This window comes from Pleurodeles waltl, chromosome 11 (assembly GCF_031143425.1).
Source record: "Pleurodeles waltl isolate 20211129_DDA chromosome 11, aPleWal1.hap1.20221129, whole genome shotgun sequence".
Classification (NCBI taxonomy): domain Eukaryota; kingdom Metazoa; phylum Chordata; class Amphibia; order Caudata; family Salamandridae; genus Pleurodeles; species Pleurodeles waltl.
Genome location: NC_090450.1, coordinates 1,002,354,597 through 1,002,370,367, shown reverse-complemented (window position 1 = coordinate 1,002,370,367; position 15,771 = coordinate 1,002,354,597). Strand labels below are relative to the sequence as shown.

At 45.9% G+C, this 15,771-nt stretch overlaps 1 protein-coding gene across 2 annotated transcripts in view; it reads left to right on the top strand.

The window, feature by feature from the left end:
• The window catches only part of ADGRD1 (adhesion G protein-coupled receptor D1), a 634,610-nt gene that overhangs the window by 414,743 nt on the left and 204,096 nt on the right, over positions 1 to 15,771 (top strand). For both annotated transcript variants that reach the window (XM_069215354.1, XM_069215353.1), the window contains one exon: positions 9,105 to 9,178. In XM_069215354.1, coding sequence (XP_069071455.1) covers positions 9,105 to 9,178 — 74 coding nt within the window. The remainder of the gene's footprint in view (positions 1 to 9,104; positions 9,179 to 15,771) is intronic.

Here is a 15,771-nt window from a genome sequence, read left to right as displayed (position 1 = left end):
TATATACTATGAGTAGATGCTAGCATGAAATGTTATTTGCTCACCAATACCTGTGGAATTAACAGTCTTGAATGGTTTTAGAAGTATTGCATAGCCAACTCAGCCTACCGGAACCAGCACCTAAAAGAAAGGGAAGAAGGGACATTAGGTAAATCAAGCGTAGATTACTTAAAATTGGGAAGAAGTTAAACTGAGTATTCTAGATACTAAAGGTTGTCCTTGTGTTTACAGTAACCTACAAAGACACCAGACATCGCACAGTGGCAGTCTGGTCTGGTCCTGGTCAACGTTCGTCCCTTTATCCTGGTGGGGCAGGCGTGACTTCTTTTGGAGTCCGTTTGATTCATAAGGAAGTTGGGAACCACATTGTGTCCATTTTACTCCAACGGAAAGGTACAAGCCTGACAATTCCACAGCACATATAGGTGCTCTAGAGCAAATTCCAGAGCACATATAGGTGTCTAGAGCAAATTCCAGAGCACATATAGGTGTCTAGAGCAAATTCTAGAGCACATATAGGTGCCTAGAGCAAATTGCAGAGCACATGTAGGCTCTAAAGACCACGAAGGCATTTAGAGCAAATTCCAGAACACATGTAGGCACTATAGAGCAGATTTCAAAGCTATATAGGAGCTCAAGAGCAAATTCCAGAGCATAAGTAGGCACAAACTATATCCCAGAGAATATGTAGGCACTATAGAGCAAATTCCAGAGCCATATAGGAGCTCAAGAGCAAATTCCAGAGCATAAGTAGGCACAAACTATATCCCAGATAATATGTAGGCACTATAGAGAAAATTCCAGAGCCATATAGGAGCTCGAGCAAATTCAGAGCATAAGTAGGCACAAACTATATCCCAGAGAAAATGTAGGCACTATAGAGAAAATTCCAGAGCCATATAGGAGCTCAAGAGCAAATTCCAGAGCATAGGTAGGCACAAACTATATCCCAGAGATGATGTAGGCACTATAGAGCAAATTCCAGAGCCATATAGGAGCTCAAGAGCAAATTCCAGAGCATAAGTAGGCACATACTATATAGCACATGTAGGTGCTCCAGACTGTGTTCTATTTGAGACTGCGATCGCACACCCGCTGGAAGATGGATCACAATAGGGTCACCGGGGAAGGTGACCCATGCGGTGTGGACCTTGCTGTCATACTGATGCTCCCGGCTCAGGTTCCGCACAAGATTCTCATAAACCCATGGACCTGCCTTACCACCCTTCAGGTACCCTGGCGGTATCAGGAGCGTTCATTCAGTACCTCACTTCATACTGTACAGAGTGAACGAAGCATCACTTTAAAGACTAGTTGATGTTCTGAGAAGGTACTGTGATGAGCTCACCTCTTCGAAAAGCAGTGAAGACTGAAGGGTGTGAATGGGAACAGCCCCCTGTTGGCTTCTCCAACGAGTAGCTCCTCCTGGTAGCTCTCCAGCTAGCTGAAAGTAGCTCTCCTATGTGCAGCCTAGTCAACTAAATTAGAAGCCTGTGCTCGGTTGAATAAATATATGTATTTCAAAACTGAAAAGCATATATTTGAGATGAAAATGTGCATATTTTCAAAAATCATAGGCTGATATGTGGAGAAAAATGGTTGAATTTCCAACATGTATTTAAGGCTGATATTTGAGTGAAAAAAGCAAGCGGTATTGGGGACATTTATTACCAATATTATACTAAGATCAACTTGTTGCCAGGGGCATTGCATCTTTGGCTGTTCTGAATTACCCACGTAGAGGCATTCCACACTGACAAAGCATTATTACATTACTGCCAGCCACACATGCCCGATACAATGAGGTGATCACTGCTGGTCATCTTTGCATATGGTGACCACTAATGTAATCTTGTCTAATGTGGTAACTATGATGATGTTTGTAGCTCGGTAGAATTTTTATAGACCATAAGTAGCTCTCATTGCAGAAAAGGTTGGAGGCCCCTGATGTACACAATCATGCTGACAATGGTGCTACATTTGGACAGATGTAAAGAAACACTTTGAAAAACAGAACACATATCTCCCTGGTCTTTTGTTGAGCTGCCTCAAGGGGTGCAGTCTTTCTAAAACCTCAGTTCTGACAGCTCTTTACAAACCCTCTCCCACCAACCTGATGTCTTTCAAAGTTCATCACTTGCTTTCATTTCCAATCCACATGTCAGGGGAGGAGTATTCATGGTAGTTTATGTGATACCCTTTAATTCATGATTATATCTGCTATCTACGCATCACTTACTACTCATAGGGTCATGTGTCTCATTATTGGAGTATAAGTGACCTCACTCCCTGACTTTGAAACCTGGTAGGGCTGGCTCAGCCCTTCACCCATCTGGGTTTGAGTAACTGAGCTCCATTAAAGTGTTATTTATTGTGCTACAAAACTGTATTTGGCAGCGTAGGTAGTCCCTCAAAAATGAGCCTCTTTACTGTACTTTGTTGTCTTCCAAATTCCTTGAAAAGAGGGATTCTTTTTTGTCTCTACGTGGGAGACTTAATTAAACATTAGTCATGTTTTCCCTGGTCCAACTCGTGACTTGGCCCAGGAGGGAGGAATTCAGTGCTTAATTTGTGCTGGTGGTTTCAGGTGCTTAGCACCAGCACTTATTTAACGGGGCCGGGGCCATTGAATTTTTCTCCCCTGTGCGATGGGCCCAAAAATTATAAAAAATATATCAACCTACCTGTCCTCCTCCTTCAGTTCATATACCTGTTCTGCAACCCAGAGGCATTGTCTGCATTTCATGATGCATTCAGAACACTTTCAGTTTGCTCTGTCCCCCTTTTCCTGTCGGTGGATTAAAGTGGCCTGAGGTGGATTTAAGACCACACAGTGTGGTAGTTGGCGTGCAGGTGCCACCGCCGGTTTCTGAGCAGCGCTTTGAGCAACGGCACTTATTATTCTACAAATTAAGCACTGGAGGAGTTGGATGAGTGGGGTTTGGATCAACACACCTCAAAGGTCCAAGGAGACGGGAGCTTTTCACGGCTGATGCTGATCTGTGGGGCAGCAACAGGGGCACAGGGTAGCCTCAACCTCTTTTATGCCTCTTCTTCCCTGCCTAGGATGTACAGGCATCCCCACTGCTTAATTTCTAAAAATGAGCACCTGTGCCCAAGGCTTTGCTCAGAAGCCCACAGCTAGAGGTATCAAATGTTGGCACACAAATGCATAGTCTTGAAACTACCTTATGCCTGTTTAACACTCTAGCAGTTACACCCTGCCCCTCTTTCTCACTCTTGCATGTTCCTGCTTTCTCCCTTTATTACAGTTTTTCCATCTTCTCCTTCCTCCTCCTTTCCACCGTGTGCTTTTCCATCTCTTGCTGACAGTCAATGTCTAATGAGGACACATATGTGCCAATCCACAAGAAGGACTGCCGGTGGGCCCCACTAGCAATCACCAGCTCAAATTAGGCACTGGGCATCCCAGCTTTAGCAGGACAGTCCCTGTTTTTTACCATCTGCCACAGCAAGTTTCAGTAAGTTTAGCACATGTCCCGGTTCTCAGAGAGCTGACTGAGCACAGAGGGAGGCAAGTTTTCATAAGTTTCAATGCAGGTTTAGTTAGCATCCCTTAGCAGAAAGACATTTAATTAACACAAAGTGGAAATATTATGTTTGCCCTCTTAACACTTTATTGTAGGCCCGGGCAGAGTTTGCGGAGTTCCATGAAGTGGAAAAAAAAACCTCTGGTCCTCAAGCGGCGTAGTGCATTAGATCTTGCCGTTCGCGCTGATTTTTAGCACCAGGTGTTTGTCCCTCGTTAAAAAATCCGTGCAAACGGCACCATGCACAGTGCAAGAGGGAGCTTCTTCTTTTCTGCCGCTCGAGTAGATTGACCACTCGAGCTGCAACTTCCTCAAAGTGAACGAATTTCTCAACGTGGACAGTAGCCACCATCCGCAACCATCTGCATTGAGAATTCACATTGGGAGTTGGTGACTTTCCTCACCAACTTAACATTGGCAAACGTGAATGAGGAAAAAAACTCTGCTTCACTGAGCTTTTTGGAACTCCGTTCTCTACACAGAGTGCGGAGTAGGAAGAACGCAGCAAACTCCGTGAGCGGAGTTCATCGCCCACCCCTACTTTATTATCTATTTTTTATATATTGATGAGCGCTGTCAATTACATCATTCCATGCCCCTCGGTTCTGATATCGGGGAACGTCCTGTATTTGTGTTTTAATAAACGGTCACCCTGCGCCTGCCATGAGTACCGGTATTCTCAGGTGCAAGGAGAACTTCTAATTTGGTGTTTTGGTCTGGTGATTTATGACCAATCTAAAGTGGTGGTTAAAGGAAGGCATTTACAAAGTGCTTCTCTGGAGGCTTCCACAGTGCACAATTACTTGGGTTGGTGCACTTCAAACAACTTGAAGAGGGACATTTAGGGGGTCATTACAATCCTGGCGGTCAAAGACCGCCACGGCTGTTCCGACGGAAGCACCGCCAACAGGCTGGCGGTGCTTCCCATGGCATTACAACCGTGGCGGAAGCACAGTTGGCATACTGCCGGGACTTGCGGTTTACCGCCACTTCAGTCCAGCGGTTTTAATCCGCCAGGGCAGCGCTGCCCAGGGGATTACGAATCCCCTACCGCCAATCTTTTCCTGGCAGTTTGAACCGCCAGGAAAAGGCTGGCGGTACGGGGAGTTGAGGGGCCCCTGGGGGCCCCTGCACTGCCCATGCCACTGGCATGGGCAGTGCAGGGGCCCCCTGACACGGCCCTGTGCAGCTTTTCACTGTCTGCTATGCAGAAAGTGAAAAGTGAGATGGGTGCAACTCCATTTGGAGCCTGCTCCTGTGCTGCGGCCGTTATCCCCGCTGGGCCTGCGGACGGAAACCAGGTTTCCGCCCGCCAGCCCAGTGGGGATCTCAAAATGACCGCAGCTGGAGTGCGGCGGCCGCCCGTCAAGGTTGTAATGAGGGCCTTAGTCTTTTAATTGGTTACTTTGAGCAGTCTTGCATAGACAAGATGGGAATTGATGGTTGGCTGCTTCACTAGTTGTTTTACTTCTGGGCAGAGCATCGAGTGAAAGCATCAGAAGAGACCGAGGACATGGCTGGAGGAACAAAGTAATAATATAATTTGAGCACTGAATGTTGTGGGTGAGCAATGCCCATGGCTATGGTTTTGAGATTGTGGACGTGTAATGGCTTTTTGCTGGATTGGACTATATCACCTGCGCACCATCGAAAGCCAATTAAAACAGTATTCTTGGATTGAAATTGCATTTATATAGTGCTTAGTACCTCTGACAAGGAGTTGAAGCTCTTTACAATGAGTTCCTTGAAGTGGTTCAGTTTAAAGAAACATTGTCATCCATGTTTATTTATGTAGCAGGTAGCCTTCCAGGTTGTGATAAGTGGGCAGAGGTAAAGGCTGAAGATGGTACATAGGGGAATCTTTGGTGCCGCTGTACGTGACCAGACTGGTTCAGATACAAAATTCCTAGTTTCTTTTGTTGGGTCAACTAAGATCTGACATTCTTTTCCATGTATCTGTTCTCCTTTGCGGTACTGTAGAATTTAAACATTTTCTCTGATTCTGCAACTAATTACATTCAGGTCATTAAATCACAATGCTGGGCTGACCTAATTACTCTGCTGGCCAGCTGGAGGATCAAATAGGGCCATTACCAATAATTACGCCTGCTCCAGGGAGAGGGGAGTGTGGGCACTGTATGTGTTAATACATTTTTTTCACACTGCACCTGCCTGGGACGCGTCAACCCCATAAAATCAAAGGAGGGCAGCCAGATCGCAGGAGGCAGTCACGGGGGAGGAGGGGACACCTGCTGTTTCAGATTTTGGAGAGATGAGATCAGGCAGCTGTGGGGAAGGGTGTAGACTCTAAGAGATGGTCTTTCAAGAGACCACTTAGTGGACCATCTTGGATATTCCCATACTGCTGTGCAGGATGTTTGGTGCTGGCGTGCAATGATGATGTGTCACCACAGGATTGGACAGAGGTGCCTAGTTTCTGGGATTTACATTATAATTAAAAACCTTGCACAAAGGAGAGACGTTTGAGAAAAATCTGTCCCGGAAGTGCTGAAGGAATGCCCAGCCGCAGGAGAAGGCACCGGACCCCTACTGCAAAGATGGACTCAAGGACTTCTGATTTCAATTGGCACCCAAGGATTAGGATTTGTTTTTCCAGGACCTGTGGCTCAGGTTCTGTTACACCCTGTGGGGGACAGCAGACAGATGACCGTTGTGGGACCCCTGGAGGGTTCCCCTGGATCATCTGTGAACTGGTCCCCCAGAAGAGAAACCTTCAGATGGACGCCTTCCACTGACAATGGTGCTCCGCAAGTGGCCAAAGGAGGCTGTGGAACTTGGAGGGTGGAGGCAGGGAGGAGGCACTCTGACTTCAGGTCCTGGGGTGAGCTGCTGAGGAATACCCAGGAGAGGTGCTAAGCTCTGTGACAGGAGACAGGTCCTTTGCAGGAGGTAGAGTAGAAAAAGCATGCTCCTACAGAAATATAGAAGTGCAGTCTGGAGGCCTGAGGAAATCACTTCTGTTGGCTAAGGATAGCCACCAGTAGCAAAACAACACTCCCCCTATCAAAGATGGCCCAATGGGGCCCAGAAACACTCAGAAAGGTGTGAGGAGCATTTCACGGGTAGGGCCAAAGGCCCTGGGGGTTGATGCAACACAAAATTGGATATGGGGTGTGCATAGAGTCCCTTGCCCAGTGAAGTTGTTTTCCCTTTGGAAAGCCTCAGACTGTGACTAACGCAGTGAGACAAAAGAAACCTCTGTCAAGCTCCAGGTTGCAAAACATCCCCCCTGCTCAAATCCCTCCCCAACCTGTACCATGTCTGGAGGGGGTGGGTGCACCAACAACAGACTTATCACCTTCATTCAGTGTATACAGGCCTTGTACAGCTGTAAAACAGCTCTGCATCATCTGTGGAGCCAGCAAGGACCACAGGAGTGAGGGGCATCACTGTTGTCTCAACATATAACCATTGCGAGTGACTGATTAGGCTCTGACTCCTGCAGTCAAAAAAATGCACTAAAGAAGCTCATTTACATAAATATAAAGGAAAAAGAAGGCTTGTTGTTGGGAGAAGGAGAGTCCGAAACCTCTGGCATGCTAAAAACAAATACATGTGGTATCTTTTAGTTCCCTAAGAAGGTCCAGAGCACCACCAACATCAAACAAAGTGTTTGTGGGTCTACCAGGAGTGCGGCAGTACCCACAAGAACATCCCTTAAAGTTTCCCAAAGGTTGCCACAAGTCTCACAGGAAGTTACATTGATGACCCCAGGAGAAGGTTGTTTTATTCCAAGCACTTCTGGAGCTTGGTGGTATTGCTTAAGGGTCTTGGAGTGGAAGAATCACTATTGGTGGGCCGGCAGGACGTTCGAAGTTGAAAAAAGACTTGTGCTGATAGTTTGTTGAAATTGAAATGACTATAGACAATGACAAAGTTAACAATGAGCTATTGTATATATTAAGGAGAGTCTTGGAAAGACATTATCAACAATGACAAATCAACAGCGCATCATTACATGCATTAAACGATTTATTGACAATGACAAAGTTAGCAGTGATTTATTACATGCACTAAATAATATCATTGTAAGATAGAACCATCTTTATTTTAACTGGTGATAGGCTTTCTGGTTTAATTAATGTGGTGACACCGTGACAAAGCCAGTTGGTCAGCCTTTTGATAATGACACCACATGCTTTTGTGCCTAGTTTGGGGGTAATGTGGTTATCAGGATTAGGGCTCACTAGGGGTGTGAACTGTTAGGAGGGTGTTACCATAGGTAATTCCATCTGCCATTGTGCACTTAGTTGTAAATTAATTTATAAATATTTGAAAATTATTTTGCAATAGTGAATAATGTTGTTTTTGCATACTTGTGGTCTGAAGGTGGTAGCCCAGACCACATCCTCTGTGTAGGCCTTGAACTGCTCTGCCTCACTACTCTGACAGAGTCAAGTGCTACAACAGGCTACTTGGCTCTCCATCGATTTAGGGTTGTGGACTTATTGTTTGTGAAGGATCCACATCCTGAACAACTAATCAACTGTTTTACAGTGTGCCAGCACCTATTTTGTACAAGAATCATGTACTGTCCGTTCTGAAGGACTGGGGCCTCTATGTCCAGGTGTGTCCATATGTATGCCATGCCAAAGGCAAATCCTCTCCATTCTGTGGGACTAGTGCACTTGAGTCTACGTTCTGATGGATTGTTGCCCCTAGGTCCAATGTACCAACATCTATGCCCTGACAAACTCAACTCGTGTCAACTCTATGGAATTTGTGCCCAGGCGTGCCAATATGTCTCCCAAGACAAAGTCTGCTGCTTTCCATTCGTGGGACTTGTGCCTGGGCACGCCAACACCTGATCCATATTAAACTTGAGACTACAATTTGGTAGTAATGGTCTCCTCCATGACCAAGTGTGCCAGTACAAAAGGCATGTTAGACTCAAGGGTTGCCAATTCTCCTTGTGAACTGGTATGCCTCTATATGTCCCATACCAGACTCAGTTCTTGTCCATTGATTTGAGTTGGTACTCATGTGCTCAGGTCTGCCAATACAAATTCTGTGCCCGAATCAGGTCTTGCACATTGGATTGCATTGGTGCCCATGTACCAAAGCATGTTATCACGTGGCGTATGCCAGACTTAAGTGTTGCTTTTATGCAGAAATGGTCCTATTGATAACGTTTGCCAGTACGTATTCCACACTAGACTGTAGTTGGCCATTTCTGCATTAATGGTGCCCTTATGACGAGATGTTCCAGGACCTATTTCATGCTAGAATCTGGTCTTGCACATTAGGTTGCCCATGAACGCAGGTGTGTCAGCATGTGGTCCTTACTTGACTCTCAAGTCTTGCCAGTTCTGCACAGTGGTCCTCCTGTGACCCGGTGTTCCATAATCAGTACTTGCAACTGGGTTGGACTGGTGCCCTCAGGCCCTGGTTTGCTAGAATTTCTTCCATACCAGACTCAAGTCTTGCCTATTCCATAGTTTAGCATGCCTGTGAAACAAAACTGTACCTGTTTTTGATCATATAGCTCTTGTACGGTCCTCTCTAACTGAGTGCATCCTTTGTACTTTTCAGACCCAGAGGCTGCATCGAGCCGAAGCGAACGAGAGCACCCACATCTTCCTGTACTGTGCCTTTCTGGACTTCAGGTGCGTGTGACATATAGATGCCTCAGGTGTGAGACATGTACAGAGAATCAGTGGACCCTATAGCTTCCTGTACTGTGCCTTTCTGGACTTCAGGTGCGTGTGACATATAGATGCCTCAGGTGTGAGACATGTACAGAGAATCAGTGGACCCTATAGCTTCCTGTACTGTGCCTTTCTGGACTTCAGGTGTGTGTGACATATAGAAGCCTCAAGTGTGCGACATGTACAGAGAATCATTGCACCCTATAGCTTCCTGTACTGTGCGTTTCTGGACTTCAGGTGCGTGTGACATATAGATGCCTCAGGTGTGAGACGTACAGAGAATCAGCGGACCCTATAGTTTCCTGTACTGCGCTTTTCTGGACTTCAGGTGTGTGTGACATATAGAAGCCTCAGGTGTGTGACATGTACAGAGAATCATTGGACCCTATAGCTTCCTGTACTGTGCTTTTCTGGACTTGAGGTGCGTGTGACTTATGGACTCCTCAGGTGCATGAGATGTACAGACAAGCAGCTGACCCTATAGCTTTCTGTCCTGTGCCTTTCTGGACTTCAGGTGTGTGTGTGTGAGTATATACACCTCAGGTGCCCGAGATGTACAGAGAAGTGGTTAACCCTATAGCGTTCTGTACTGTGCCTTTCTTTTCTTCAGGTGCGTGTGACATTTAGACACCTCAGGTTTGTGAGATGTACGGAGAAGCAGTTGACCCTATAGCTTTCTGTACTGGACCTTTCTGAACTTCAGGTGCATGTGAGATATAGATGCCTAAGTTGCCTGAGATGTACAGAGAAGCTGTGGTCCCTATAGCTTTCTGTACTATGCTATTCTAGACTTCAGGTGCTTGAGATGTATAGAGAATGGGTGGGTTCTGTGTGCTTCTTGTTCTGTTGCCTTTCTTGACTTCAGGTGTGTGACATTTGATTACCTGAGGTGCGTGTAACATAGAGATTTCAGGTATGTGACACATATAGAGGCTTCAGGTGTGTGTGAGACGTATAGAAACAACAGGTGTGTGTTCCATACAGAGACTTCAGGTAAATGTTACATATAGAGATTTCAAGTGTGCGTGACATCTGAAGACTTCAGGTATATGTAACATATACAGACTGAAGGTATGTGTGACATAAAGAGACATTTGGTGTTTGTGACGCATACAGATTCCAGGTGTGTATAATATATAGAGACTGTAGGTAAGTGTGACATACGGACACTTCAGGTGTGTGTGAGGCATATGGAGACTTCAGGTGTTTGTGACATATAGGCATGTCAAATGCATAAGTAGAACAGAGAAGTGTTGGGCTTTGCATGTTTTCATCTCTGGACTTCAGGTGTGTGTAACATGTTGGGACTTAGGTGTGTCCGACATACATAGACCTCAGTGAGTGTGACATAAACTTTAGGTGCATCGTATGTCTAGATTTCAAGTGTGTGACATAAAGAATATCAGACTCATGAGATATCTAGAGAAACTGTGGGCCTCTGTAAGAAACTAGGTTACTGGTTTGTGGGGGTAAAATGCTACTCAAGCAGCAACCATAATCCTTGCCACCCTGAAATCACAAGCTAACCCCAAATTAACCTGTACTTAGCTCTCTGGTAGCTTGGCACGGAGTAGCCAGGCTTAACTTACTGGCAATGTGTAAAGTATTTATGCAGCACTACTTCAAACGGTAATAAAGTGTAAACACAAAGCAAGAAATAAAAAGACCAAAATGACAAAAATCCAAATAGTAGAAATGGAGATATGCAATTTCAAAGATTTCAGTGAATATAGTGCCAAAAAGCATAACGCACCAACTGTGGCTATCTGGTCGTGCCTCACTGGGACAAAGTCACAAGTTCAGGCAAATCATGGGCCAGCTATGGAGGCCCAGTTAGGCTATCTGAGCAAGAGTACCTTGAATTCTGGTCGCAGAATGTTGCGAGGTCCCATGTTGAGAATACATCACAAAGCCAAGGCGATGTCATGGTCGAGGTAAATTGCACAGCTATGGTCTGAAGAAGCAGCAGGGCTTATGATGCGAGGTTCTGCATCATTGTCGAGGAGGCTGTCAGCAAGGGAGCTTGCAATGTTAATCCCTGTGTCGAGGATGCATCCTGCACTGGCTGGTTCTGAAGAAACTACAGGGCTTGCGATGCAGAGTCCTGCATCATCATCATCATCGGAGATATCATTGATGAGGGGCATGCGATGGGAGGGCCTGCATCTGGAATGCATCATGCAGCAGTGGTTCTGATGAGGCTGTGAGGGTGATGTAAAGTCCTGGAGCTGAGAAAGGATCTACACTGCAGACACAATGCGTCGGTTCTGCTCAGAGTTGTGCTGCACAACAGAGGAGATGCGTCAGTTCTGCTGGGTCCCCAGAAGGGTTGGCAGAGCACTTTCAGGTCCTATTCCAAGGGTCAAGTACTGGGGTGGCACCACTTGGCAGGGTAGGACTCGCAAGTGCAGAGTCCAGGAGCTGTTTACAAGAGACTAGCCCTTGGAGTCACTCTGGCAGACCTGGGTACTGGTTGTAGAGCTCGTCCTTCTCGTTCAGGCCAGAGGACAGTATGGCAGCAGAGCGTCAGTCCTTCAGGGCAGCAGTCCGGCAGAGTGACAGTCCTTTCAGCAGCAAGGCAGCCCTTCTTCCTACAGAGTTTTCCATAGGACCAGAAGTGTACTGAAGAGTTGGTGTCTGAGGTTGAATATTTATACGTGGTGCCTTCTTTGAAGTGGGAGAAGTTCCTAGAGGTTTCCCGCCTCCCCTGCCGTGGCTCCAGACTAACTACTGGGGGTGTGCAGCCCTTTGTGTGAAAGCAGGACACAGCCTATTCAGGTGTAAAAGGGGCTGTGCACAGCTCTGTCACCTGTCCTGCCAGCAATGGCCCACCTAGGCACACTTAAGCTCTCTATTATGTGTGGCTGTCTTGGAGGAATACAAATAGACTAACTGACAACTACACCAAGTCATGTGACCCAGAGACAGGCTGGAGGCTTAGGCAAGAAGATGCCAACTTTCTAAAATTGACATTTTTGAAATTGTAATCTAAATTCTGACTTCACCATAAAAGTAGATTTGTCATTACAATTCCAAGTACATCAATCTTGAAGTGTTTATCTGCTCCCATTGGGAAGCTATCCTTATGAAATCTAATAAGGTAACCCCAATGTTATCCTATAAAAGAGGTAGGCCTGGCAATAGCGGAAAACACATTTAAGAGATTTCCCCTACCAGGACATGCAAAACTTAAATACACTGCTGTCGCGCCGCCATGTGCATCTCGAGCCGAACATTCGGCTCGGCACACGGCCACAAGACGCGCCGCGCCCCTAGACTACTCTGCATTCTCTGAGGCCCCAAATTAGGCATGGGGCCTCATTTTCCTTTCCTTCACCGCGCTTGCAGGCAGGTCTGACCCCCCCACTCACCTGTTCTTTTCTTTTCTGCTTTTTCTGGCTATCTGGTTGTGCCTTCCTTTATGTTTCTTCTTCCTTCCCATATCTCCCTTCTTTTCCCAACATTCCTTGTTCCCTGCTCTCTATGGCTCCTAGTTCATTCTATTCTATGTATCTTTTCCCTATCTAAGATGGTGTCCTTGTACTTCCTGTTGGTCGCTTCCTGTTTGTAGGTATTTAAGGGCTGTGATTCTTTCTCTCCTTGCGCTGCAACACTTTCTGTTCGGATGGTGTCTTCGCTCCTGTTTCTTTGCCTTCCTGTGCAGATTCTCGTCGGTTCAGTGCATTTCCTGTATTTTTGCCTCTGTTGATTCCTGTTCTTTTGTTCCTGTTTCAGGAATCTATCTGTTTGGAGGCTTTTTTCCCCTTTTCAGTTTTTTTTCCCCTCTGGCGCTATTTCTGAAGGGCATGGTCTGTTCTTGGTGTTTCCATTGCCTACAGCACCGTGGCTACCAGAAAGAGTCACCCCTACCTGGGCAAAGGCCGAACATTCAAGACCCACGCCACTCGATCTGCGGATTCCAGGTGTAAGCAGCACGTGAGTCGTGCCAGATTGCAGCTCCAAATTCTCCCGACGTCATCTAACACCATGGATGATACAGTGGCGGCTGCTGCAGATCCTGATCAATCTCTTCTGGCAACTATTCAGCAACAGGCTCAGGAACTACAACAATTACGTAATGAGAATGCTGCTTTATGACAGGCTTTGGCTTTCCGCAGTGGCGATGTTCCGACTGTCTCCACCTCTACTCCTTGTTTCTCCGGTGAACCAACAAAACTGCGTGAATTCCTAGATGCATTAACTGTGTATTTCGCCTTCCGACCTACCCAATTCTCCCACGACAGGACAAAGGTGGGATATCTTATCAGTGCATTATCCGGTCCTGCCTTGGCCTGGGCAACCCTTATGGTATCATCCAATGACTCGGTATTGTCGGACTATTCCGCCTTCGTGAATCGGTTTAAACAAATGTTTAGTCGTCCAGGATTGGAGGCCTCTGCGGAAGAAGCCTTATGTGACATCCAACAAGGCTCACAAGATGTCCTTCAATATATCACTCGCTTTTGACAGCTAGTGGCGGAGACCACCTGGGTGGAACGAACTCTGGTGACTTTATTCCGTAGAGGACTTAAAGAAGAAATAAAAGATGAGTTAGTACACTCCACCCGAGTTGAAGATCATCGTGGTCTGATGGATCAAGCACTTTCCATCGAATACCGTCTCCAAGAACGACAATTGGAGAAGAGAAAGAGTAGAGGATCTTCCCAGCCAAGCACTTCACGGTTTTTTTTTGCATCGTTCCGAGGAACCTCGTCTCCTGCCAGAGACATAGAGGGTGAACCTATGCAAGTGGATACCACTCGAGGCCCACTTTCCGTTAGCGAGCGGGAAGACAGACTTAAGAAAGGATTGTGCATGTATTGTGGTGCTGCTGGCCACATGCTTCGTACCTGCCCCGTTCGTCCTCAAAGGCCATCGGGAAACGCCACTTCCCGTCCTCGGGATCATCGGCAATACCTTCCATCAATTCATTCAAGGACAATGCCACTACTTTGTTCATGTTACCTGTGATGTTACAGCTACCTGATGGCCATCAAGAAAGAACAATGGCTTTACTTGATTGTGGTGCTAGTGGCATATACATGGATAAGACTTGGGCCACTAATCAACAAATACCAACATGACCCAAAGAAATTCCAGAACAAGTGCACACAGTGGATGGATCCTTAATATCCTCTGGTCCAGCCGATACTACTACCCTGACACTAAGTTTACAATTTGTAAACCACCAAGAACACATCTCCTTTGATCTCATATCATCCCCCAACCATACTATCATTTTAGGAATTCCGTGGCTCATAAGACATAACCCTTATGTGAATCGGGAAACCTGTACTATTTCCTTGTCCTCACAGTTTTGTCATGAGAACTGCTTTGCTTCAGACACATATTGGTCACCTAAGAGATTGATGCCTACTGACATTACTACCGGATGTTCCATCAATACAGTCCAAGGAGTCCCTGAACACTATTTAGAATTTCAAGATGTGTTCCAAAAACCATCCAGACCTGTGTTACCCCCACATCGAGATTACGATTGTACTATTCCCTTGGAACCTGGAACTGTTGTGCCCTTTGGGAGGATGTATTCACTCACAGAACCCGAAAGGAAAGTTCTAAAGGAGTATCCGGAAGAAAACTTACAGAGCGGTCTTATTGTACCATTGTCCTCTCCGGCACGGGCTCCCCTCTTTTTTGTACCCAAGAAGACGAAGGATCTTCGTCCTTGCCTGGATTTTCGAGGCCTAAATAAGATAACTATAAAAGACCGTTATCCTTTGCCCCTCATCAAGGATATATTAGAGGCAGTCAGAGGGGCTCAACGATTTACCAAACTGGATCTACGGGGAGCCTACCACCTTTTACGTATTAAAGAAGGAGACGAGTGGAAGACCGCTTTCAGGACCCCATTTGGTCACTATGAGTACAGAGTTATACCTTTTGGTCTAACTAATGCCCCCTCCATTTTCCAAAGATTTATGGACTCTGTGTTTTCTGATCTTTTGAACCAAACGGTTGTCATCTACTTAGACGATATCCTTATTTATTCGAGACGTCCTGAACTGCATTCCTCTCACGTGAAACAAGTCCTCCAAAGACTCCGGGAACATCAACTATCTTGTAAACCAGAAAAGTGTGAGTTTTACAAGATTGAAGTCAAATATCTGGGTCATCATTTAAGTCCCACTGGCATAGCTATGGACCAAGAAAAGGTAAAAGCCATCCTAGATTGGCCTTCTCCTTCTTCTATTAAGGAAACGCAATGTTTTCTAGGATTGGCTAATTTTTATCGGCAGTTTATCTTAGACTTTGCAAAACAAACCAGCCACATAACTCAAACATTAAAGAAGGAAAATTTAAAGAAAGGCTTTGTTTGGACTAGGGCGGCTGAAACAGATTTTCAAGGTCTAAAGAAGGCTTTCACTCAAGCTCCTATATTGAGACACCCAGATACCAACAAACAATTTATTGTTGTTACCGATGCTTCCGAAAGAGCCATCGGAGCTGTCTTACTCCAACAACAAGAAGATGACGGTCTTGAACATCCTGTTTTCTATTTGTCCCATGTACTCTCTGCGTCGTAACAACAT